General features: G+C 51.6%; 1 protein-coding gene across 2 annotated transcripts in view; it reads left to right on the forward strand.

The window, feature by feature from the left end:
* Nucleotides 1-23,152, forward strand: part of POMGNT1 (protein O-linked mannose N-acetylglucosaminyltransferase 1 (beta 1,2-)) — a 129,415-nt gene that overhangs the window by 35,074 nt on the left and 71,189 nt on the right. For both annotated transcript variants that reach the window (XM_069735870.1, XM_069735871.1), the window contains exon 8: nucleotides 634-732. In XM_069735870.1, coding sequence (XP_069591971.1) covers nucleotides 634-732 — 99 coding nt within the window. The remainder of the gene's footprint in view (nucleotides 1-633; nucleotides 733-23,152) is intronic.

The following is a 23,152-nucleotide window of genomic DNA, read 5'->3' on the forward strand; positions in this document are numbered from 1 at the left end:
GCGGCGTCTGCTGCCAGAGGGACTGCGGCGTCTGCTGCTTTGTAGGCGTTTGCTGTGGAGACTGCGACGTCTGCTGCCGGGGGACTGCGACGTCTGCTTTTGTGTCTGTGTTTGATGCTGACATTGGCGTCTGCTGTTGTGGCGTTTGCTGCGGCGTCTGCTGCCGGAGGGACTGCGGTGTCTGCTGCTTTGTAGGCGTTTGCTGTGGACACTGCGACGTCTGCTGCCGGGGGGACTGCGGCGTCTGCTGTTGCAACGTTTGCTGCTGTTGCAACGTTTGCTGCTGTCGGCGTTTGTGGATTCTGCTGTCAGAGGGAGTGCGGTGTTTGCTGCTGTGTCGGCGTTTGCTGTGGCGTCTGCTGCCGGAGGGACTGCGGCGTCTGCTTTGCGGCGTCTGCTGCTGTGTCGGCGTTTGCTGTGGTGACTGCGGCGTCTGCTGCCGGGGGGGAATGCTGTCTGCTGCTGTGTCGGCGTTTGCTGTGGTGACTGCGGCGTCTGCTGCCGGGGGACTGCGGTGTCTGCGGCTGTGTTGACATTTGCTATGGTGACTGCGGCATCTGCTGCCGGGGGACTGCGGCGTCTGCAGTGCTTTCATAGCCACTCGTTATCTGGCATCTGTACTGTTTGCTGTAGGCCAGATGTATGGGGAAAAACACTCCAAGTCTCCAGCGCTGTCCACGTGGGGAGATCCAGTTCTGCTGAAGACGGACATCCAGCTGGTTCCTCCTGAAGGTGAGCTCCCCAGATTCCTCTTGCGCCTTTTTCACATGTCCATGTTACGACACTTGTGCCCACTATAAGTGGTTGTGATTGTCACATACCCGTTTTCCTGTGGCAGGGGCCAATGCAAGTCTACGGATCTGTGAAAACCCCGCACAGTGCACAAGTGGCGTCTAGGTGTAGGAGAAGCTTTGCAATTTCTTTCTTTCTTTAACTATACTGGAAACACAGGGCTGGGACACTGGAAACTGATCCAAAACACGGATTACACTTGACGCAACTTTTCTGTGGCTTAAGCTTGCGAATCTTGCACTTGGTGGATCTTGGCTTAGATGGGGTCGGAGTTGATGTGGGAGTTAGAAAACTTTGAATTAGGAGAGTAACTGTGTGGTAGTGGCATAATGGGGAAGGGGACTGCAATAACCAGAGAGCAACCGATCCTCCATTTTTGGTTGGAGAACACCGATACATCATTGTTCAGCATTGTAGAGACACGGGTGGGCTGGGGATGAGGCAGCTAGCAAAAGCCGCATGCTCCAGGACCCATGGGCCCACTGCATGCCTGTTCTCCTTTTAACGTGAGCATAACGCTTCTCAGATAACACAGTGTGAGGGTAAAACAGTGTGGCAATGCTTTATTGAATCATTAAACAGGCAGATAACTCGTAGAACAGTTCCAGCAAAATACCCCAAGATGGTGCACATTACAGAGCCTTACCCTTCCGCTGACTCGCCTGGATATTGGCAGCTGTTACTTCAGAGCTCCCAGGGTCGCTACTCCATTTATAGCAAGCACACAGAGAGAAGGTAACGACAAGCGTAGAAAGATGAAAGTCCATTCAGGTAGAAGGCCAGTTGACCGGAGGGTCACAACCTGACTTCTCCGATCATCTCCATGGAGCCAGGCGACTGGCGGATCCCAATCCTGGCTTTCTCCAAATGTATCCATGGTTCAGTGATGGTCAATTGATTAGATTTGTGTTCTTCCAAATGGGGCCAAGGTCCCCTAGGTTGTTTCCTGTAGAATAAATCCCTGTCCCTCGTGATGGAGCCATGATGTCTTAGCTGCAGTCCTGTAGAGTCTCTGGATGTCTTGGCTGAATCTCTGGCTCTTCATACAGAGACATATAGCCTCTTTTTATAATTAACAACTGTCTTTCATTCAGTATTTACAGGTAATAATGATAAGACAAACTCTTATTGTTTGATTATGTCATATATATGCATAAGAAAACTGGCTGGCCTGGACAATGTGTAATAAACTTATCAGTAAATATCACTAGTCATCCAGGATAACAGCACAGTATATTACATGAAATGTCAACTGACAAAACAATATTCCAGGCTTACACAAGCAAGAGGGATTTTTGGTTCTTACCTTAAAATCTTTCTTGGAGCCTTCATTGGGGGACACAGGTAACCATGGGTGTATGCTGCTGTCACTAGCAGGCTGACACTATGCAAATAAATAAGTAACTCCTCCCCGGCAGTATACACCCTCCGACAGGCACCAGGCAACTCAGTTGGTGCAAAAGCAGTAGTAGGAACAGGTAATATAAAACTCAACCTATGTACCAACCCACAACAACGGCCCGTTGGCCAACACGGTACAACTTCAACGGAGGGTGCTGTGTCCCCCAATGAAGGCTCCAAGAAATAGATTTTACGGTAAGAACCAAAAATCCCTCTTTCTTTCTCTCCTCATTGGGGGACACGGGTAACCATGGGACGTCCAAAAGCAGTCCCTAGGGCGGGATATTCTGCAGAAAAAGAGGATGTAATGGTGAATCAATATCACCATTACACACTGAACGGGAAACCACTGGGTAAATCTGACAGGGAGAAGGACTTGGGGATCCTAGTTAATGATAAACTTACCTGGAGCAGCCAGTGCCAGGCAGCAGCTGCCAAGGCAAACAGGATCATGGGGTGCATTAAAAGAGGTCTGGATACACATGATGAGAGCATTATACTGCCTCTGTACAAATCCCTAGTTAGACCGCACATGGAGTACTGTGTCCAGTTTTGGGCAGCGGTGCTCAGGAAGGATATAATGGAACTAGAGAGAGTACAAAGGAGGGCAACAAAATTAAGAAAGGGGATGGGAGAACTACAATACCTAGATAGATTAGCAAAATTAGGATTATTTAGTCTAGAAAAAAGACGACTGAGGGGCGATCTAATAACCATGTATAAGTATATAAGGGGACAATACAAATATCTCGCTGAGGATCTGTTTATACCAAGGAATGTGACGGGCACAAGGGGGCATTCTTTGCGTCTGGAGGAGAGAAGGTTTTTCCACCAACATAGAAGAGGATTCTTTACTGTTAGGGCAGTGAGAATCTGGAATTGCTTGCCTGAGGAGGTGGTGATGGCGAACTCAGTCGAGGGGTTCAAGAGAGGCCTGGATGTCTTCCTGGAGCAGAACAATATTGTATCATACAATTATTAGGTTCTGTAGAAGGACGTAAATCTGGGGATTTATTATGATGGAATATAGGCTGAACTGGATGGACAAATGTCTTTTTTCGGCCTTACTAACTATGTTACTATGTTACTATATGAGTTAGGTCGGCCGGTGAGAAACCGCCGCCTGCAGTATCTTCCTACCTAGGCTCGCGTCCGCAGAAGCCTGAGTATGCACCTTGTAGAATTTGACAAAGGTGTGAATGGATGACCACGTTATGGCCTTGCAAACCTGCGAGGCCGAAGCTTGGTGACAAACTGCCCAGGAAGCTTTCACAGCCCGGGTAGAGTGAGCCTTCACCCCCGAAGGAGGCCGTTTGTCTTGGACACGGTATGCCTCCAGAACTGCTGAATGGATCCAACGAGCAATTGTGGACTTGGAGGCGGGGAGCCCCTTTCGCCACCCTTCCGAGACGATGAACAGAGGATCGACCTGACAAAAAGAAGCAGTTCTGGAGAGAGAAATCCGGATAGCCCTGACCACATCCAACTTGTGAAGAGATTTCTCCAAGGGATGAACCGGGGAAGGGCACAGGGAAGGGAGGACAATGTTTTCATTGATGTGGAAAGCCGAAACTACCTTTGGTAGGAAAGAAGGAACCGGACGAAGAACCACTTTGTCCTGATGCAGGACTAGAAAGGGAGAACGAGAACGACAGGATAATGCCGCCAGCTCCGACACTCTTCTAATGGAGGTGATGGCGACCAAAAAGGCTACCTTCCAGGATAGAAGCGAGAAGGAAATGTCCTGAATTGGTTCAAAGGGCGCACGCTGGAGGGCGTCTAACACGAGGTTGAGATCCCAAGGCTCGACAGGAGGACGATAAGGGGGAGCTATATGAGCGACCCCCTGGATGATGGTCCTCACCTGAGGCAGGGAGGCCAGGTCTCTTTGAAAAAGAATGGACAGAGCAAAAATCTGACCCTTCAAGGTGCTAAGAGAAAGACCCGAATCTAAACCCGCTTGAAGGAAACTGAGAAGGGATGGAAGAAAGGTCATAGGAAACAGATTGTTGTCCTGACACCACCGGAAAAAGGCCTTCCAACATCTGTGGTAAATACGCGAGGTAGCCGATTTTCTTGCTCCTTTCAGGACCGCGGCCTCAACCGCCATACCGTTAAATTCAGAGACCGAGAATTCGGGTGGAAGAGGGGCCCATGCGAAAGAAGGTCCGGACGATCCGGAAGCCTCCACGGAACGTCCGATAGCATGTTCACTAGCTCCGCATACCAGGCCCTGCGAGGCCAATCTGGAGCTACCAAGAGTACAGGCACCCCTTCTGTCTTGATCTTTTTTACGACCCTTGGGATCAAGGGGAGGGGTGGGAACAGATAGGGCATCTGGAACTGGGTCCACGAGATCACGAGAGCGTCGCATCCGACGGCCATCGGATCTCGAGATCTGGAGATGTACTAGGGAACCTTGTGGTTTGCCCGGGAGGCCATCAAGTCGACGTCTGGGAGGCCCCACCGCTGGCAAATCTGGCTGAAGATTGCGGGAAGAAGAGACCACTCGCCCGCCACGATACCCTGGCGACATAGAAAGTCGGCTTCCCAATTGTCCACCTCTGGGATGTGGACGGCTGACAGAGAGGGAACGTGACCCTCCGCCCAACGCAGAATTTTTGCCACTTCTGTCATGACTTGACTGCTGTGAGTCCCTCCCTGATGGTTTATGTAAGCCACGGCTGTGGCGTTGTCCGACTGAATGCGGACTGGTTTTCCTGAAAGGAGAGACTCCCAGCGGATGAGGGCTAGGAAGATGGCTCTGATTTCCAAGAGGTTGATAGGGAGGCACGCCTCCTGAGCAGTCCAGCGGCCCCGGGCCGTGAGGTGGAGAAAAACTGCTCCCCAACCTTGGAGGCTGGCGTCGGTGGTGATAACCTGCCAGCGGGGAGGGAGAAATGACCTCCCGCGCAGAATGGAGGTGGGCAGCGTCCACCAAGAGAGAGACCGTTTCACCCTGGGAGAGAGGCGAAACGGGCGATCCAGGGAAAGTGGGTTCCTGTCCGAAGCAGACAGAAGGGCCAGCTGGAGGGGACGAAAGTGGAACTGGGCATAGGGGACCGCTTCGATAGAAGCGACCATTTTCCCCAGAACCCTTGTGGCGAGGCGGAAAGACAGAAGATTCGGGCTCTTTAGTGCTCTGACACCCTGACGAAGGAAAAGGAACTTCTCCTTGGGGAGAAAGACCTGAGCCTGAGAGGTGTCGAATTCCATGCCCAGGAACTCCAGACGCTGAGTTGGAATCAAGGAAGACTTTTTGTAATTGATTATCCAGCCGAGGCGAAGAAGCGTGTCCAGAGTAAGCTGGAGGCTTTGGCTGCAATCCCGATGGGATGGACCCTTGATCAAGAGGTCGTCGAGGTATGGGATTACCAGAATCCCCTTTGAACGTAGAATGGCCATGACAGCTGCCATGACCTTCGTAAAGACCCTGGGCGCAGATGCCAGACCAAAAGGGGGAGCCGTGAACTGATAATGATGTTCTTGGATCGCGAACCAGAGGAATCTCTGATGCCGTATGCAAATAGGAACGTGAAGGTACGCATCTCGGATGTCCACGGGACACAGAAACTCTCCCGGTTCCATGGACGCGACCACAGAGCGTAGAGATTCCATCCTGAAGCGCCGAATCCGGAGAAGGTGGTTCAACTGCTTGAGATCCAAAATTGGACGGAGAGAGCCGTCCTTTTTTGGAACCACGAACAGGTTTGAATAAAAACCCGAAACCACTCGCAATAAGGCACCGGAACTACAACTCCTAAGGCGAGGAGCGAATTGATGGCCTGGAGAAGCCCTGGGAGATGAGAGGGCTGTTTGGGAGGAAGAGCGAGCAGGAACAGACTTCCTGGGGGCGAAGAAAATTCTATTTTGTAGCCTGACATGACGATCTCCCTGACCCAAGCGTCGTTCACTACCGATAGCCAAACCTCTGAGAACAGAAGAAGCCGGCCTCCCACCCTGGAGGGATTTCCAGGTGGGGGCGACCCGTCATTTATTAGAAAACCTGTGGCCCCGAGATCCAGATGGTTTTGCGGGGTGGCTCTTAGCTCTCCAGCGTGGTGGAGGCCTGAAAGAAGGCTTCCTTCGGTCCCCTTGTGAAAAAGAACGGTCCTGGTTGGGGTTTCCTGTGGAGGCGAAGGACCGAAAGGGACAAAAGGACTGGGGGCCCCTCCTGTTGAAGGAACATTTAGGCTTGGACTGGGGTAAGGAGGTACTCTTACCACCCATAACGTCCAAGATCATTTGATCCAGCTGCGTGCCGAAGAGTCTATAACGCTGGAAGGGCAGACCAGTGAGGAATTTTTTAGAAGCGGAGTCAGCGTTCCACGCTTTTAGCCAAAGAATCCGGCGAATGGCCACAATGTTGCTGTTAGCCCTGGTGGAGCAGGCCGCCACATCAAGGGAGGCATTTATGAGGTATTTACCCGCAAGAGAAATCTGATCTGCCAAATCAGACAGTTCCACAGCAGGAGCAGAGGCCAAAATGCCCCTGCGCAGGGTTTTGGCCCAGGCTGACACAGCCTTGGCTACCCAGGACGAGGCAAAACTAGGGCAGAGGGAGGCTCCGGAAGCCTCAAATGCCGATTTTGCTAATGCCTCGATTTGTCTGTCCGTGGGGTCCTTAAGGGAAGCCGCGTCCACGATAGACAGAACCGTCTGTTATGAACTGGTGATTCAGAAACACAATGGACCTGGTGGTTAAGAGCACACAAAGTGACCTGATAGTTACTAATAACATAGGACGAGCTCTGAGACGTGGGAACTCTGCTGACCGTAATCCCTAATCCTATCACACCACACTAGAGGTAGCCGTGGAGCGCTCCTGACCAGACCTAGGCGCCTCGGGCACAGCCTGAGAAACTGGCTAGCCCTGAAGATAGAAAAATAAGCCTACCTTGCCTCAGAGAAATTCCCCAAAGGAAAAGGCAGCCCCCCACATATAATGACTGAGTAAGATGAAAATACAAACACAGAGATTAAATAGATTTTAGCAAAGTGAGGCCCGACTTACTGAATAGACCGAGGATAGGAAAGATAGCTTTGCGGTCAGCACAAAAACCTACAAACAACCACGCAGAGGGCGCAAAAAGACCCTCCGCACCGACTAACGGTACGGAGGTGCTCCCTCTGCGTCCCAGAAGTTCCAGCAAGCAAGAAAAACCAATATAGCAAGCTGGACAGAAAAAATAGCAAACAAAAGTAACACAAGCAGAACTTGGCTTATGCAGGGCAGACAGGCCACAAGAACGATCCAGGAGAGAGCAAGACCAATACTGGAACATTGACTGGAGGCTAGGAACAAAGAACTAGGTGGAGTTAAATAGAGCAGCACCTAACGACTTAACCTCGTCACCTGAGGAAGGAAACTCAGAAGCCGCAGCCCCACTCACATCCACCAGAGGAAGCTCATGGACAGAACCAGCCGAAATACCACTCATGACCACAGGAGGGAGCTTGACCACAGAATTCACAACACCGTCTGAGAGGATAGCCTGGACACAGGCGGGTCGACCTTAGGAGACTCGGCCCATTTGGAAACGAGGTCGGAGTGAAAAGGGTATAACACGTCTAGTCGTTTCCTGCCCGGGAAACGCTTACCAGGGTTTTCCCAGTGTATAGAGGTAGTGTTGTCAAACTCCCTGTGATTAGGAAAAACCCTAGAGGGACGTTTAATCCGTTTAAACGCAACGGAGACGTCCTGAGAGCTTGCCTCATCCTCAAGTTCAAGCGTCTGAATAATAGCTGAAATAAGGCTATCGACCATCTCCTGTGTTCCGGAAGTCTGATCTGCATCAGAGTCAGATTCCGACTGAGAGGATAGGTCAGACCCGACGTCCGCCTGCGAGGAGGGGGAACGGGCAGATAGGGGAATCCCGGTGTGTTCCAGGGAACTGGAAGAGGATCTAGGCAAGGTCCTTTTTCTGTCTCTTTTGTCCGGTCTGCCTCTGTGAGGGTCTTGTTGGACAGGTGCGATTGAATCGCCGTGTGAGGCGTTCTTGGCACTGGTGGCATTAGAGAGAAGCGGGATACGTTCAAGTGCCTGGACCAGGGACTGAGACACCTTAGTCAGGTCAGACACTGAGAGATAGCAACAGCCCACTCCGGGGGAGGGGGGGTGCACTCATCCTGAAACCTAGGAGCTTCCTGAGGGGCTGACATGATGGGAGGAACGCAGGACGGGCAGAAAGGAGAAGGCTGACCTGAGGCCCACTTTTTCTTAAAGTGAGCGCAGGTGTAATGGATGGCCTTAGTGGCAAAGGCCGGAGTAGGGTCGGACATAGGTGGAGATATTACCTTGTCCAGGTGCAGAGAAGTACTGCCGGGAGGAGTAGAGCCCGAAAGAACAGTAGCACTGAGCCTGCAGAAGGACAGCGGTAGCTGCAGGAGTCTGTGCCTGTGTTCCCCCGAGATCCCTCTGTCCCACGCGGTGAGGAGACGCTGACAGGGAGCAGGAAGTTGGCTGAAGAGCGCGGGAACAGCGCAACGCTGTGGGCGTGCACAAGCGCCGAAGGGGGAAGCAGAGGAAACGCCCCCGAGAGCGCTGAACTCCTGTCCGCAGTAAGGCAGGGCGCCACAAGGGGGCGTGTAAGCAGGGCACCGAATGACGGAGAAGTACTGCCGGAAGAAAAAATGGCGGACACGCGCGCCCGCAGGTCTGAATTAAAAGGAGGGAAAAGAAAAATGCCTGCGTGCGGCGATAGCGCATACCGACGCCAGAACAAGGAGTACTACAGCACACTCCCATATTAAACAGAGGCCCTGGTAAGCTCTGAGGAGATCGCTTTCAGGGCGGGAGGGGGGTATCGTCCTGTACATGTTGAAGATTCCCTACCTGGAGTTGAGGAACACATCAGGATCCCTTGTAGAGTAGAGGGTCCTGGAAGAAGTCCTCCTTCCCACGCCAGAACTCCGGCGCAGAAGACCCCTAAACAGGGGGAGTGGGTCACTGGAAGTGACCGCCGTCTTCCTCTCAGCCCTCTCCGAGGAGAGGGATGAGGAGGGGAAACGAGCAGGACTGGCCACCGAGGAAAAGTCACCCTGAACACCGGAATGGGTGACAGGGGACAAAGTCCTGCCCAGCGGGTCCGAGAGGGAGCGATGTGGATGATACCACATTGCTCTCTTGGTCGCTCAAAGTGGGGAAAACAGGGTGAGAAAAACTGCACCCTGTTACCCTGAAGAAAAGTATCTGAAAACGAAAGGGGAAAAGGTTAATAAAACACAACAAATCCCTGTTAAAGAAATGTGGCTCTGGTGTTAGATCCAGGTCTGCCTCCTACAGACACTAAGCAAGAACTGAGTTGCCTGGTGCCTGTCGGAGGGGGTACACTGCTGGGGGGGGGGGAGCTGCTTCTTCTTTATTTGCATAGTGTCAGCCTCCTAGTGACAGCAGCGTACACCCATGGTTACCTGTGCCCCCCAATGAGGCGAGAAGGAAAGTTTTCTTGACCAACCAGATAGAAACACAAATTCAAAAGCCAACATATAGATAAGTCTATTCTTCCTGGCTTGCTGATAATTGACGCCTGATTAGTTAAGATACAATGCTGTGTCTCCACAAGCATTTTATATACAGTATACAGGAAAGTCTTCAGACCCCTTTACATTTTTCACTCTTTGTTTCATTGCAGCCATTTGGTAAATTCTATAAAGTTCATTTTTTTTCTCATTAATGTTCACTCTGCACCCCATCTTGACTAAAAAAAAAAACAGAAATGTAGAAATTTTTGCAAATTTATTAAAAAAGAAAAACTGAAATCTCACATGGTCATAAGTCTTCAGCCCCTTTGCTCAGTATTGAGTAGAAGCACCTTTTGAGCTAAAAACTCATATCAAAGAAACAGCACCAATCCGAACCACATAATAAAAATATGAAACTTTATTAAAGACATCAATATAAAAAACATATCACTGAAAGTAACTAGGAATATGACAGTAAAGCCAAAGGTGTAACCGCACATTTACCGGTAACCATGTGGCATGTAACTAATGACATTCTGGTTGCTCCGCACTTTTTGTCCGGTATTGGTATACAGCCTTTCTCCAGTCCCCTTCGGAGGTTGTCTTCCCCGCCCTAATTGGGGACAGGAACACAGAGGTTAAATACTCCTCCCCTTCCTGCAACCACCAGTGTTTTCCTATCCCCTATGGGGCATGAAGAGGATCTCTGAAGGTGCTGCTGTGGCCGGCGATCGGAGCACCCCACATTACCTTTAGAAGCCGGGCAGCTGAGTTCGGAGGCTTCGTCTCTCCAGTGTTCCACGGTGGAGCGCGCGCTGGCTGACGTTTTTCTCCTGGGTCTCATTGGGGAACACAGGACTGTGGGGGGTATGCTACTGCCACCAGGAGGCTGACACTAAGCAAACATAAAAATAGGTTAGCTCCTCCTCCGCCGTACACACCCGGACACTGGCCGCAGGGGAACCCAGTTCATTCTTAGTGTCTGTAGGAGGCACATGTCTGGGTTTTTCCAGACCTCTTTTTTTTTTACCATGAAGAACGAGACAGGGGCGACGGACCCTTTTGAAGGGGTCCGATCTCCCCAAACCAACAACGGGTGAGCACGTGGAGTGTCGCCTCCACGTATCCTCTCCCGCAACGTGGGACAAGATGCCGGACTCAGCCCTGTCCACCCTAAGGTAACGAAACCCGAGGCTGTACAGGTGCATATGTGCTGTCTGTGCGGCCCCCACTGCATCACCAATGCTCAGAGAGCGGTGATGGAAGGAGGCGGACGTTCCCTCTCCTCATCCCCCTGAAGGGAAGATGGAGCAAGGGTGCCTGCACCGTCCTTTATACAGCCCCCCTAACCTGCAGCTGGATCAATTACAGGAGTGGGGGGCTGGGAGGGCTCCTGCTGCAGCGCTCTTCCTGGCGCTTCTATGCGCTTCCTTCCCCCTGTTTCGTTGGACCTGGCGTCAGAGCTCCGGATCGGCGGGTGACGGAGGTTCTGCTCCTGTGGGCCTTCTAACGTATTCTCGGGCAGGCACTGGAAATTTAGCCCCCGGCTTCTGGCAGCGCTGGGCCGCAGTCGGAAGCCCCGCCCTCTTAGTCGTGTCATCTTTCGGCCGGTCCGCCCCCTCTATCTTCTTCGGGCGGGCACCACTGGAAAATGTAGCCTCTGGTTTCTGGGGCGCTAGGCCACGATCAGAAGCCCTGCCCTCTTAGTCGTGTCATCTTCCGGCTGGTCTGCCCCCTCTATCCTTAGGCAGATGCCGAAGAAATTTAGTCCTTGGCTTCGGCCACCGCTGGGCCGCGGGCAGAAACTCCGCCCATAGTCCATATTTTCCGGCGGATCGCCCTCCAAATGGGCGCGCTTTTCATCTCTAAACAGGAGACACTTCTGATGTTATCTGCTGCTCCCTGTCACGTGTCCACGGGACGGCCAGGGACTCTGGACTGGGATAAGTGCTACTCCCCCCAGTCTGGCAGGCACACTCTCTATTCCTGCGCCTTATCCAGATTAACCCTCAGATCATATCGGCAGCAGGTCCAGCATGTCTAGAAGGACCAAGACTCATACGGTATTATATACAGTACCTCATGTCTTACCTGTCGGTCTGCTTTTCCGCATGCCCCGAGCAGTCGTCTCTGTGAGGCCTGCAAGTCCAAACGCGCCCAGGAGCCCTCCCCTGCAACTGAGCCTAGTGTGTCAGGACCCCCGGAATGGGCCTTGTCTCTGTCACAGTTTATGGCGTCTCTAATGAGCAATCGAGTCCCTACAGACCCCAGTTGGGGGTAGGGGCTGTCCGTTACAGACAGACAAACAGACGGAAGTACCCCTTAGACAACTATATACACATATTATATAATATAATGTATATATAATTGTCTAAGGGGTACTTCCGTCTGTTTCTGTCTGTAACGGAAATCCCGTGTCCATGATTAGTCTCGGCCAGCCGCAACCAAACAGCGATGGGCACAGTCCGGCCGCCAATTCGCCCCTCCCTACCTATGCCTATGCCCTGCCTATGCAGCATCAATAGTAAAAAGATCTAATGTTAAAAATAATAATTAAAAAAAATCATTATATTCTCACCTTCCGACGCCTTTCCCGCTCCTCGCGATGCTCCGGTCCCAAGAATCCATTGCGGCAATGACTGGAGATGACCTAGCGGTCTCGCGAGATGAAGACGTAGCGGTCTCGCGAGACCGGTACGTCATCACGTGGTATTGCTGCAATGCATTCTTGGGACCAGAGCATCGCGAGGAGCATCACTAACTCCTGGACTGGATCCGGGGGCCGACGGAAGGTGAGTATATAACTATTTTTTTATTTTAATTATTTTTTTTTAACAGGGAGATCGTGCCCATATTGCTATATACTACGTGGGCTGTGTTATATACTGTGTGTGCTGTGCTACAGTCATGGCCAAAAGTATTCACACCCCTGTAATTCTGTCAGATAATACTCAGTTTCTTCCTGAAAATGATTGCAAACACAAATTATTTGGTATTATTATCTTCATTTAATTTGTCTTAAGTGAAAAAACACAAAAAGAATTGTCCTAGAGCCAAATTGGATATAATTCCACACCAAACATAAAAAAGGGGGTGGACAAAAGTATTCACACTGTTCAAAAAATCATGTGATGCTTCTCTAATTAGTGTAATTAACAGCACCTGTAACTTACCTGTGGCACCTAACATGTGTTGGCAATAACTAAATCACACTTGCAGCCAGTTGACATGGATTAAAGTTGACTCAACCTCTGTCCTGTGTCCTTGTGTGTACCACATTGAGCATGGAGAAAAGAAAGAAGACTAAAGAACTGTCTGAGGACTTGAGAAACCAAATTGTGAGGAAGCATGAGCAATCTCAAGGCAGCAAGTCCATCTCCAAAGACCTGAATGTTCCTGTGTCTACCGTGCGCAGTGTCATCAAGAAGTTTAAAGCCCATGACAATGTGGCCAACCTCCCTAGATGTGGATGGAAAAAAAAAATTGACAAGAGATTTCAACGCAAGGTTGTGCGGATGTTGGATAAAGAACCTAGACTAACATCCAAACAAGTTCAAGCCGCCCTGCAGTCCGAGGGTACAACAGTGTCAACCCATACTATCCGTCAGCGTCTGAATGAAAAGGGACTGTAAGGTAGGAGACTCAGGAAGACCCCACTTCTTACCCCGAGACATAAAAAAGCCAGGCCGGAGTTTGCCAAAACTTACCTGAAAAGGCCTAAAACGTTTTGGAAGAATGTTCTCTGGTCAGATGAGACAAAAGTAGAGCTTTTTGGGCAAAGGCATCAACATAGAGTTTACAGGAGAAAAAAAGAGGCATTCAAAGAAAAGAACACGGTCCCTACAGTCAAACATGGCGGAGGTTCCCTGATGTTTTGGGGTTGCTTTGCTTCGTCTGGCACTGGACTGCTTGACCGTGTGCATGGCATTATGAAGTCTGAAGACTACCAACAAATTTTGCAGCATAATGTAGGGCCCAGTGTGAGAAAGCTGGGTCTCCCTCAGAGGTCATGGGTCTTCCAGCAGGACAATGGCCCAAAACACACTTCAAAGAGCACTAGAAAATGGTTTTAGAGAAAGCACTGGAGACTTCTAAGGTGGCCAGCAATGAGTCCAGACCTGAATCCCATCGAACACCTTTGGAGAGATCTAAAAATGGCAGTTTTGAGAAGACACCCTTCAAATATCAGGGACCTGGAGCAGTTTGCCAAAGAAGAATGGTCTAAAATTCCAGCAGAGCATTGTAAGAAACTCATTGATGGTTACCGGAAGTGGTTGGTCGCAGTTATTTTGGCTAAAGGTTGTGCAACCAAGTATTAGGCTGAGGTTGCCAATACTTTTGTCTGGCCCATTTCTGGAGTTTTGTGTGAAATGATCAATGTTTTGCTTTTTGCTTCATTCTCCTTTGTGTTTTTTCATTTAAGACAAATTAAATGAAGATAATACCAAATAATTTGTGTTTGCAATCATTTTCAGGAAGAAAATGAGTATTATCTGACAGAATTGCAGGGGTGTGAATACTTTTGGCCATGACTGTATATACTACGTGGGCTGTGTTATATACTGCGCGGGCTGTTATATACTGTGTGGGCTGTGTTATATATTGCGTGGGCTGTGTTATATACTGCGTGGGCTGTGTTATATACTACGTGGGCTGTGTTGTATACAGTGCCTACAAGTAGTATTCAACCCCCTGCAGATTTAGCATGTTTAATAAGATGCAAATAAGTTAGAGCCTTCAAACAAGAGCAGGATTTATTAACAGATGCATAAATCTTACAAACCAAAAAGTTTTGTTGCTCAGTTAAATTTTTATAAATTTTAAACATAAAAGTGTGGGTCAATTATTATTCAACCCCTAGGTTTAATATTTTGTGGAATAACCTTTGTTTGCAATTACAGCTAATAATCGTCTTTTATAAGACCTGATCAGGCCGGCACAGGTCTCTGGAGTTATCTTGATATAGAAAATGCAAAGCACAGCCAAGGGGGGAGGTGCACAGTCGATAGGTGCCCAAACCTTGATATATAGAAAACAAGTGACTAGCACACTCCTAGGGATTGTGATGCAAAATGGAGGGGTTTATTTACATACATATTTGTATGTAAATAAACCCCTCCATTTTGCATCACAATCCCTAGGAGTGTGCTAGTCACGTGTTTTCTGGAGTTATCTTGGCCCACTCCTCCATGCAGATATTCTCCAAGTTATCTAGGTTCTTTGGGTGTCTCATGTGGACTTTAATCTTGAGCTCCTTCCACAAGTTTTCAATTGGGTTAAGGTCAGGAGACTGACTAGGCCACTGCAACACCTTGATTTTTTGCCTCTTGAACCAGGCCTTGGTTTTCTTGGCTGTGTGCTTCGGGTCGTTGTCTTGTTGGAAGATGAAATGACGACCCATCTTAAGATCCTTGATGGAGGAGCGGAGGTTCTTGGCCAAAATCTCCAGGTAGGCCGTGCTATCCATCTTCCCATGGATGCGGACCAGATGGCCAGGCCCCTTGGCTGAGAAACAGCCCCACAGCATGATGCTGCCACCACCATGCTTGACTGTAGGGATGGTATTCTTGGGGTCGTATGCAGTGCCATCCAGTCTCCAAACGTCACGTGTGTGGTTGGCACCAAAGATCTTGATCTCATCAGACCAGAGAACCTTGAACCAGTCAGTCTCAGAGTCCTCCAAGTGATCATGAGCAAACTGTAGACGAGCCTTGACATGACGCTTTGAAAATAAAGGTACCTTACGGGCTCGTCTGGAACGGAGACCATTGCGGTGGAGTACGTTACTTATGGTATTGACTGAAACCAATGTCCCCACTGCCATGAGATCTTCCTGGAGCTCCTTCCTTGTTGTCCTTGGGTTAGCCTTGACTCTTCGGACAAGCCTGGCCTCGGCACGGGAGGAAACTTTCAAAGGCTGTCCAGGCCGTGGAAGGCTAACAGTAGTTCCATAAGCCTTCCACTTCCGGATGATGCTCCCAACAGTGGAGACAGGTAGGCCCAACTCCTTGGAAAGGGTTTTGTACCCCTTGCCAGCCTTGTGACCCTCCACGATCTTGTCTCTGATGGCCTTGGAATGCTCCTTTGTCTTTCCCATGTTTACCATGTATGAGTGCTGTTCACAAGTTTGGGGAGGGTCTTAAATAGTCTGAAAAGACTTTTCACAATTTAAAAAAAAATAAACAAAGAAATAACATTCTTTTTTGCTGCAGTGCATTTCACACTTCCAGGCTGATCTACAGTCCAAATGTCGCAATGCCAAGTTAATTCCAAATGTGTAAACCTGCTAAATCTGCAGGGGGTTGAATACTACTTGTAGGCACTGTACTAAGTGGCTGGCAATAATCTAACATCTGTCTTGAGATGCTGCAGATCGCAAACAGGTGTTAATATGTATTTTCCTGAGACAAGTAGACTTCTGTCCCCAATATCACCAGGGGGTCCTGCTGGAAGCCAAGAAGAAAGGTAACATTTGACACCTCCTAGCCCTTGGAAGAGAGATGTTAATTACGGCCTGATAGTATCTCTGTGAGAACTTTTACACAAAGGATCTCAAGAGAAAATAATATATTCATTGGGGGGCGCGGCCGTGGTCCAATCAAAAAAACAAGCAATTATGATATTAACCTGAGGTGCTGGTCTAGAAACATGACCTCCAGACCAAAGTTATAAATTAGGGCTGTATACAGAGAAACATGTTCACATGTGAGGGCAGCCTGAGACGCTGATGACTCCATTCACCCCCCTTTCCTCAGGGAGCAGAAAGCATACTACCAGTTAGATGATTTCTGTAAGTTTCTCCTGTTTATTTTTATACTGTTTTGCATAAGTTGTATGTCTTTTTATTATCATATTTTTATACCTTTTCTTTCTGTAAGCACTGAACCTTTTTGTATTAAAGTATAAAACTTTAACAAGTTAAACCTTGAATGTTCTAAACGAATCCATATTCTAAGGTGCGTGAGCCTTATGAGTGGTAGACATTATTAGGATTAATATTTCCGGGACTCATCACCCTTGTATTCGGTGAGTGGTGGCAGCGTGTATGAGTGGTTGTGTGGCCTGGGTCGGTGTGTGATTTATGCTCCCATTACAGCATAGGACAGAGGTTGAATGCTGGACTAAGAGTGGGGAGATAGATTAACCCTTGCAGGCACAACCCAAGTTACGTGCTGAGAGCGGGCACGTGACGAATTAGTTACACCACGGAGTAGGGTTCCGTGACAGAGGGGTCCTCCGTCTCTCAGGAGCCTCCGGCCTGCAGGGGCCGCTCTCTCACTAGGCAGACGCGGAGGAAACGAACCCACACAGCGTCGCTCGGTCCATCTGGTGCTTCTGCATCCATGAGTTCTGTCTCTCACTCGCCTGCTCGATCGGAGGTTAGCAAACAAACAGGGTTCGAACTACAATTCCGAAGGGTCCTTCAATTTAGAGGCGCCTAATTACCAGGAGACTGTCGACAGTCTCATTGAGGCAGTCAGCCAAACCCAGGGGTTAGATGATGAATCCACCTTGGCCTCGGGTCATAAGGTGTCTTTTAAGCTGGTCAAACGGCCTCATAGAGTATTTTGCACTCATCCTGAGTTTGAGGATTTAGTGCAACGTCACAGGGAGCTGCCGGACAGGCGTTTCTCGGGGCAAAAGGCTCTGAATGCAAGTTATCCTTTCGCCCCTGAGCTCCGTAGAAAGTGGGCAGAATCCCCTTTGGTAGACCCTCCTGTATCACGTTTGGCTTCTAAGACGTTGTTATCCCTTCCTAATGGTTCTTCTATTAGGGATCCAACTGATCAACTCGTAGAAGGCCTGGCTCGTTCAGTGTTTGAGGCCTCAGGCAGCCATGCACGAGGTAAAACAGGTCCTCTACTGGGCCAAGAAAAACCATTTGGTGATCTCGGCAGTCCACATCCCGGGCAAAGAGAACTGGGTGGCAGATTTTCTCAGCTGTCAGGGTCTTGTGTCCGGGGAGTGGTCATTCCATCCCGACGATTTCCAGCAGATTTGCCAACGCTGGGGGACTCCGGACGTGGACCTGATGGCCTCTGGGATAAATGCCAAAGTATCCATATTCGTCGCCTGATATCGGGATCCACAAGCAATCGCCGTGGATGCGTTAGTTCTACCCTGGAAGCAGTTTCACCTCACATGTTTCCCCCTCTGGCACTGCTCCCGAAGGAGGTCAGGAAAATCAAGACAGAAGGGGTCCCAGCAATTCTGGTCGCCCCAGATTGGCCTCACCGGTCATGGTACGCAGACCTAGTTCAGCTGCTCGCAGAAGCTCCCTGGCGGCTACCAGGGCGCCCAGATCTTCTCTCCCAGGGCCCGATCTACCACCAGAACTCGGGCCCTATGTTTGACGGCCTGGCCATTGAATCTTGGATTCTAACCCGGGCTCAGAAAACCACTAAGAGACTGTTTTTTCGCCCCTCCCGTGACCAACCTTCACAGAGAGATTATAGGGGGAAAAGGCAAAACGGAGATGGAGATATCCCAAAGGAGGCGAGGGCAGGAACATCCTTGTCCCTCTACTACAACAGACCCCAGATAAGCAATGACGGCGCTCCGGTCGGGGGTCGACTCTCACTCTCTCACCCAGTGGCAGTCCATCTCCACAAACCAATGGGTCCTTCGTACCATACGAAATGGACTAAAAATAGATGGACAATGCTTGCGGGTAACCTCCCTACAAACCCCACATCTCCAAAACTCCTTATTAAGGCTAAGTGCACGTTGGAAAATTGCCATGGAAATTTCCGCGGAAATTCCGCATCTCCTGCCACGGGTATATCGCATGTGGAATTGGCATGCGTATTCCCGCTAAACACTAGCGTTTTGCAAGCGATCTGTAGCATCGCTTGGAAAACTGATTGACAGGTTGGTCACACTTAAACATAGTGTTTGACAAGTGTGACCAACTTTTTACTATTGATGCTGCCTATGCATTGTAGGAAGGATTGTATCCGAAACGCGCGTCGGGGTGCGCTGTACTTGGAGGAACGGACCCCAAAAGGTGTATATATATTATACACTATTTTTTTTACTTTGAGCCTGGCGTTCACTATTTGTGCTTTGGGTGCATATAGTATCAACATCTATGTGAACACTGCCGACTACAACAGTTTTGGCATATATATATTTCTTTTTGCACTTGTGCACTTTTTTGGCAATTTTGCACATATTTGTTTTATCGCACATGGTCATCTATATCTTTGATTGCACTGTTGCATGCACTATTTGCTTGCTATTTTTTGCACATACATATATGCCCCCGAATACACAGTTATATGCACTATTGGATTGCTATTGTGTTGGTCGTTTTTTTGCATATACATATATGCCCCTGAATGCACAGCTGTACGCGTCATGGTTCAAGTGATTGATTTTTTTTCTGCTGATATTTTTTCTATGTATTTATTTTTCCTTTTTGTTTGTGTACGTTCTATTTGTGCTACTTATATATAGATATATTTTTTACATATAAATTATTCATATAAAAAATTGGTTTTTAATAAGCACAAATTTGGTATTTGTCTCCAAGTACAGGCACAATTTTGTAGTGCCACTCCCTTACCATTCATTTTTTTTTTTTTTCACTTTTTTGATCTCCATATATAGGGTTCTTTGTTGTTGGTCTGCCAATCATGATTTCACGTCCTATCAGTGTAATTACACACAGCTGGACTCCAATGAAGGAGTAGAACCATCTCAAGGAGGATCACAAGGAAATGGACAGCATGGGACTTATATATGAGTGTCTGAGCAAAGGGGCTGAAGACTTATGACCATGTGATAGTTCAGTTTTTCTTTTTTAATAAATTTGCAAAAATATCTTCCTTTTTTTTTTTATTCAGTCAAGTTGGGGTGCAGAGTGTTCATTAATAAGAAAAAAATGAACTTTTTTGAATTTACCAAATGCTGCAATGAAACAGAGTGAAAAATTTAAAGAGGTTTGAATACTTTCCTTACCTACTGTGTATTTGGCATCGACATTTTCCAGTCACCACCATGGATCCAGCATTAGCTGCATCGGTGGTCGACGCTGCATCTGGAAGTCAACAGACTGCCATCAGATGTCACAGGACCCCTGAAACTTGTGATCTGGTGCAGAGGTTGGGCGACTGGCACAGCGCATCATCCGCAGTCTCGGACCTCTGGAATTGCAGATCTCTGGAGCTGCTCACGTGGAGTCCACGAGGGTGCAGGGACTAAGGATCCTCTGCTAGTTTGGAATAGTCCCTATCTTAAGAAAAATCTGAATTTAATGTTACACAACCTCTAAGTATGTGGTGATATAATATGAGCTCCTCTGTCACCAGTCATGTGGATTGGGATGTGCTCAGTGCAGGGGTTCCTTCTGCCCCAGGCTCTCCAGGATGTTGGGGGGCTCCCTCTGGCCCCCGGGAGGATGTTGGGGGGGCACCCTCTGGCCCCCGGGCTCTTTAGGATGGTTGGGGGTTCCCTCTGGCCCCCGGGCTCTCTAGGATGGTGATGGGCTCCCTCTGGTCCCCGGGCTCTCTAGGATGGTGGTGGGCTCCCTCTGGCCCCCGGGCTCTCTAGGATGTTGGGGGGGCACCCTCTGGCCCCCGGGCTCTTTAGGATGGTTGGGGGTTCCTTCTGGCCCCGGGCTCTCTAGGATGGTGATGGGCTCCCTCTGGCCCCCGGGCTCTCTAGGATGTTGGGGGGGCACCCTCTGGCCCCCGGGCTCTTTAGGATGGTTGGGGCTCCCTCTGGCCCCCGGGCTCTCTAGGATGATGTTGTGGGGGGAGCTCCCTCTGGCCCCTGGGCTCTCTAGGATGTTGGGGGGCTCCCTCTGGCCCCCGGGCTGCCTAGGATGGTGGTGGGCTCCCTCGCCCCTGGGCTCTCTATGATGTTGGGGGCACCCTCTGGCCCCCAGGCTCTTTAGGATGGTTGGGGGTTCCCTCTGGTCCCCGGGCTCTCTAGGATGGTGGTGGGCTCCCTCTGGCCCCCGGGCTCTCTAGGATGTTGGGGGGTTCCCTCTGGCCCCCGGGCTCTCTAGCATGTTGGGGGTTCCCTCTGGACCCCGGGCTCTCTAGGATGTTGGGGCGGCACCCTCTGGCCCTCGGGCTCCCTAGGATGTTGGGGGGGTTCCCTCTGGCCCCCGGACTCTCTAGGATGGAGGGGAGCTCCCTCTGGCCCCAGGGCTCTCTAGGATGGTGGGGCTCCCTCTGGCCCCCGGGCTCTCTAGGATGTTGGGAGGCACCCTCTGGCCCCCGGGAGGATGTTGGGGGGGAACCCTCTGGCCCCTGGGCTCTTTAGGATGGTTGGGGGTTCCCTCTGGCCCCCGGGCTCTCTAGGATGGTGATGGGCTCCCTCTGGTCCCCGGGCTCTCTAGGATGGTGGTGGGCTCCCTCTGGCCCCCGGGCTCTCTAGGATGTTGGGGGGCACCCTCTGGCCCCCGGGCTCTTTAGGATGGTTGGGGGTTCCTTCTGGCCCCGGGCTCTCTAGGATGGTGATGGGCTCCCTCTGGTCCCCGGGCTCTCTAGGATGGCGGTGGGCTCCCTCTGGCCCCCGGGCTCTCTAGGATGATGGGGGGGGGAGCTCCCTCTGGCCCCCGGGCTCTCTAGGATGTTGGGGGGTTCCCTCTGGCCCCCGGGCTCTCTAGGATGTTGGGGCGGCACCCTCTGGCCCCCGGGCTCCCTAGGATGTTGGGGGGGTTCCCTCTGGCCCCCGGACTCTCTAGGATGGTGGGGCTCCCTCTGGACCCCGGGCTCTCTAGGATGTTGGGGCGGCACCCTCTGGCCCCCGGGCTCCCTAGGATGTTGGGGGGGTTCCCTCTGGCCCCCGGACTCTCTAGGATGGTGGGGCTCCCTCTGGCCCCCGGGCTCTCTAGGATGTTGGTGGAGAGCTCCCTCTGGCCCCAGGGCTCACTAGGATGGTTGGGGGGTTCCCTCTGGCCCCCAGACTCTCTAGGATGGTAGGGGGCTCCCTCTGGCCCTAGGGCTCTCTAGGATGGTGGGGCTCCCTCTGGCCCCCGGGCTCTCTAGGATGTTGGTGGGGAGCTCCCTCTGGCCCCAGGGCTCTCTAGGATGGTGGGGCTCCCTCTGGCCCCCGGGCTCTCTAGGATGATGGGGGGGAGCTCCCTCTGGCCCCAGGGCTCTCTAGGATGGTGGGGGGCTCCCTCTGGCCTCTGGGCTCTCTAGGATGTTGGGGAGCTCCCTCTGGCCCCCGGACTCTCTAGGATGGTGGGGGGCTCCCTCTGGCCCCCGGGTTCTCTAGCATGTTGGGGGTTCCCTCTGGTCCCCGGGCTCTCTAGGATGTTGGTGGGGAGCTCCCTCTGGCCCCCGGGCTTTCTAGGATGTTGGTGGGGCTCCCTCTGGGCCCCGGACTCTCTAGGATGGTGGGGGGCTCCCTCTGGCCCCCGGGCTCTCTAGCATGTTGGGGGTTCCCTCTGGCCCCCGGGCTCTCTAGGATGATGGGGGGGGGGTTCCCTCTGGCCCCCGCACTCTCTAGGATGGTGGGGGGTTCCCTCTGGCCCCCGGGCTCTCTAGGATGTTGGTGGGGAGCTCCCTCTGGCCCCCGGACTTTCTAGGATGGTGGGGGGTTCCCTCTGGCCCCCGGGCTCTCTAGCATGTTGGGGGTTCCCTCTGGCCCCCGGGCTCTCTAGGATGTTGGTGGGGAGCTCCCTCTGGCCCCCGGACTCTCTAGGATGGTGGGTGGCTCCCTCTGGCCCCCGGACTCTCTAGGATGGTGGGGGGCTCCCTCTGGCCCCCGGGCTCTCTAGCATGTTGGGGGTTCCCTCTGGCCCCCGGGCTCTCTAGGATGATGGGGGGGGGGGTTCCCTCTGGCCCCCGCACTCTCTAGGATGGTGGGGGGTTCCCTCTGGCCCCCGGGCTCTCTAGGATGTTGGTGGGGAGCTCCCTCTGGCCCCCGGACTTTCTAGGATGGTGGGGGGCTCCCTCTGGCCCCCGGGCTCTCTAGCATGTTGGGGGTTCCCTCTGGCCCCCGGGCTCTCTAGGATGATGGGGGGGGGGGGTTCCCTCTGGCCCCCGCACTCTCTAGGATGGTGGGGGGTTCCCTCTGGCCCCCGGGCTCTCTAGGATGTTGGTGGGGAGCTCCCTCTGGCCCCCGGACTTTCTAGGATGGTGGGGGGTTCCCTCTGGCCCCCGGGCTCTCTAGCATGTTGGGGGTTCCCTCTGGCCCCCGGGCTCTCTAGGATGTTGGTGGGGAGCTCCCTCTGGCCCCCGGACTCTCTAGGATGGTGGGTGGCTCCCTCTGGCCCCCGGACTCTCTAGGATGGTGGGGAGCTCCCTCTGGCCCCAGGGCTCTCTAGGATGGTGGGGCTCCCTCTGGCCCCCGGGCTCTCTAGGATGTTGGGAGGCACCCTCTGGCCCCCGGGAGGATGTTGGGGGGGAACCCTCTGGCCCCTGGGCTCTTTAGGATGGTTGGGGGTTCCCTCTGGCCCCCGGGCTCTCTAGGATGGTGATGGGCTCCCTCTGGTCCCCGGGCTCTCTAGGATGGTGGTGGGCTCCCTCTGGCC

This window comes from Ranitomeya imitator, chromosome 8 (assembly GCF_032444005.1).
Source record: "Ranitomeya imitator isolate aRanImi1 chromosome 8, aRanImi1.pri, whole genome shotgun sequence".
NCBI lineage: Eukaryota > Metazoa > Chordata > Amphibia > Anura > Dendrobatidae > Ranitomeya > Ranitomeya imitator.